This window comes from Arachis ipaensis, chromosome B02 (genome assembly GCF_000816755.2).
Source record: "Arachis ipaensis cultivar K30076 chromosome B02, Araip1.1, whole genome shotgun sequence".
Classification (NCBI taxonomy): Eukaryota; Viridiplantae; Streptophyta; class Magnoliopsida; order Fabales; family Fabaceae; genus Arachis; species Arachis ipaensis.
The window spans coordinates 81053800-81057097 of NC_029786.2; the positions used below are offsets into that span (position 1 = coordinate 81053800).

Genomic DNA, 3298 nt, shown 5'->3' on the forward strand with positions numbered 1-3298 from the left:
CATTATAACTTAGAAGATAGCAAGTAGTCTTTGGTCTTCCATTATCATCTTTCATTTTTCTTTCTTTTGTAAGTTATTTTTTTATTTGTTTTTATGAAAAATTTATATATTTATTTATTTATTTATCTAGTTTATAATATTATAATAATAATTTAGGTTTTTGAAAAAAATTGAAGATGATAATCATATAATTATAATGTTATCCTTGTATTGTTTTTATTTTTTCATTATTAATTATTTGTGACATTGATATTATTGATTTGCAAAAAATAAAATAAATTGAGTTTAGTTAAGTTGCATAATGTTTATCTTATTATCTATGTAAATTCTTAAATGTAGGAATTTAGTTGAATCATGAGCAAGATGAAAATAATAGATACTTTTTTAAAAAAGACTAGCCAGAAGAGTGAAAATGTTTCTAATATTGTTACATCAACACCAACCTATTCAATACTTGAGGCATCAAACATGAATACTTTAGCTCCTCAACAAGATAGTTAAAAGTCAAAGTGTCCATGACTTAATCCTGAACAAATGGAAGTATGTCATTTGGTATGAGATCCAGGAATTCGACCAATGATTTGGAAGTTTTATCCAACTAAAAGAGATGAAATTCGTCGAGCTTATCTTAAAGCTGGACCAAATCAACCAATACTTGATAAGTATCCATTCTCGAGTGATACAAGTCGTCGTCGTCATTTTCAAGCTTCTTGGTTTGAATTATACCCTTCATGGTTAGAGTATTCTATTGAAGATGATGATGTATATTGTTTACCATGCTACCTATTTGCTATAGAATCTTCAATCAACACAGGTTCAAATGCTTTAATTGAAGATGGCTTCAGGAATTGGAAGAAGGTAAATAATGGAAAAGATTGTCCTCTTTTGAATCACATTGGCAAAGGCCCCAATTCGTTCCATCATAGGGCAACGAAATCATGTGATGATTTGATGAAGCAATCACAACATGTTGATACACTTATGAAACGACAAACATCAGAGAAAATTGAGAATAATCGACGTAGACTTGGAGCATCTATTGATTGTATTAGATGGTTGACTTTTCAAGGTTGCGCTTATAGAGACCATGATGAAAGCTCGAGTTCAGGTAATCGAGGTAACTTTATTGAATTGTTAAAGTTTTTGGATTCTTACAATAGTAGTGTTCAAAAGCTTATTTTGGAAAATGCTCCTAGATTTGCTAAATATACTTCAAGTGATGTTCAGAAAGAAATTATACATGTTCTTGTTACAATGGTAAGAAACTCAATTAGAAAGGATATTGGAGATGCCAAATTTTGTATTATCATTGATGAAGCTTGTGATGAATCTAAAAAAGAGCAAATGGCTATTGTTTTGAGATTTTTTAATGTGGATGGTTTTGTTCGTGAACGCTTCTTTGATCTTGTACATGTTAGTGATACTAGTGCCTTGACTTTGAAAAAAGAGTTGGTGTTTGTGCTTTCTATTTATAATCTCCAAATTGAAAATATTCGAGGTCAGGGGTATGATGGTGCTAGCAATATGAGAGGGAAATGGAATGGTTTACAAGCTTTATTTCTCAATGATTGCTGACCAGCATATTATGTACATTATTTTGCTCATAGATTGCAGTTAGCACTGGTAGCTATTTCAAGGGAAGTACTTCAAATTCATGAGTTTTCACACAATTGACTGCTATTGTAAATATTATTGGTGCATCTTGCAAACTACATGATCAACTACAAGAAGCTCAAGAAATTAAAAATGCAAAATTGATTGCCAATGATGAGCTAGAAACAGGTCAAGGTGCAAATCAAATGGGCACTATACAAAGAGTTGGAGATACAAGATGGAGTTCTCACTTTCATTATGTTTGTAGCTTGATAAGAATGTTTGCAGCTACTCATACCGTTCTTAACAACACTATTGATGATGGTACAACTTCTGCTCAAAGAGGTGAGGCTTATGGTGTCAACAAAGTGCTATCCTCGTTTGAATTTACTTTTTTGTTACATTTGATGAAGGAAATTATGGGATTACTAATATTTTGTGCCAAGCATTACAATAAAAATCTCAAGATATTTTAAATGCAATGCATGTTGTTTCCACATCAAAACTACTTCTTCAAAAATTGAGGGATAATGGTTGGTGCAATTTACTTGAGATTGTTAAGAAATTTTGTGAGAAACATGAAATTGACATCCCTGATATGAGTACACAATACACGGTTGGAAGAGGTCGATCTCATCAACAAAAGATAACAATCGAGCATCATTATCGAGTAAATGTGTTTTTGGCAGCAATTGACTCTCAAATTCAAGAGTTAAATAGTAGATTCAATGAGGAAACCATGGAGCTTTTGACTATAAGTACTACTTTGGACCCTAAAGACAATTTTAAGTTGTTTAATATTCAGAATATATGCAAGTTAGCTGAAAAGTTTTATCCTTCAGTTTTTTCTGATCATGAAAGGATTCTTTTGAATGCTCAATTGCAACATTATGCATTTGATATACCGAATCATCTAAAAGATGTTGGGACACTTTCTGAGTTATGTCAAAGATTGAAAGAAACAGGAAAATCAAGAACTTATCATTTGGTCATAATGTCTTGACTCTTCCAGTATCTACAGCAACAATAGAAAGAGCTTTTTCGGAATAAAAATTGTTAAAACAAGGCTTCGGAGTAAAATAAAAGACGAATTTCTTGCAGATAATTTAGTCATTTACATTGAGAAAGAAATTGCAGCTACTTTCAGTGCAGATTCAATAATAGATGACTTTGAATCAAGAAAAAAATGTTGAGCTCAATTGTCTATGTAAGTTGCAAATTTTAATTTATTTCAGCTCTAATAATATTGTTACTAATTTTTTTATTGCATAAGTTATGGTTGTGATTTAAATTATTTACATGAAGGTTGAGGCATAATACATTTTTTTAATAATTTTGCAAGAAATGTCTAAAAAGGAATTGAATAGTATTTGAAGATTCTAAAAATAAGTATGTAACAACCTATATTTACAATATTTAAAATTAATTTTGAGATATTTGTGTTTAATTATTTTAATATACAATATGTTCAGTTATTTTATAAAAAGTAAATTTTAAGTTTTAGTTTTTATTTTTAACTAAAATTATATATATATTTTTTTTGTTAAAATAAAAAACTAAAAAAAATATTGGCCCCCTGATAAATATTGTCTAGCTTCGCCCCTGCTCAAAGTAATGTTCATTAAATCATGAAATCATTTCTTTTCTAACAAGAATTATCAGCTTATTGAATAAAATTCTAAAGGAAAAATAACTAAAGATGCGG

The 3298-nt window shown here is 29.7% G+C and overlaps 1 protein-coding gene across 1 annotated transcript; it reads left to right on the forward strand.

Moving 5' to 3' along the window:
• On the forward strand, positions 577-1575 carry LOC107627463 (zinc finger MYM-type protein 1-like). Its single transcript, XM_016330295.1, has one exon. It carries the CDS (start codon positions 577-579, stop codon positions 1573-1575), a length of 999 nt encoding a protein of 332 aa, XP_016185781.1.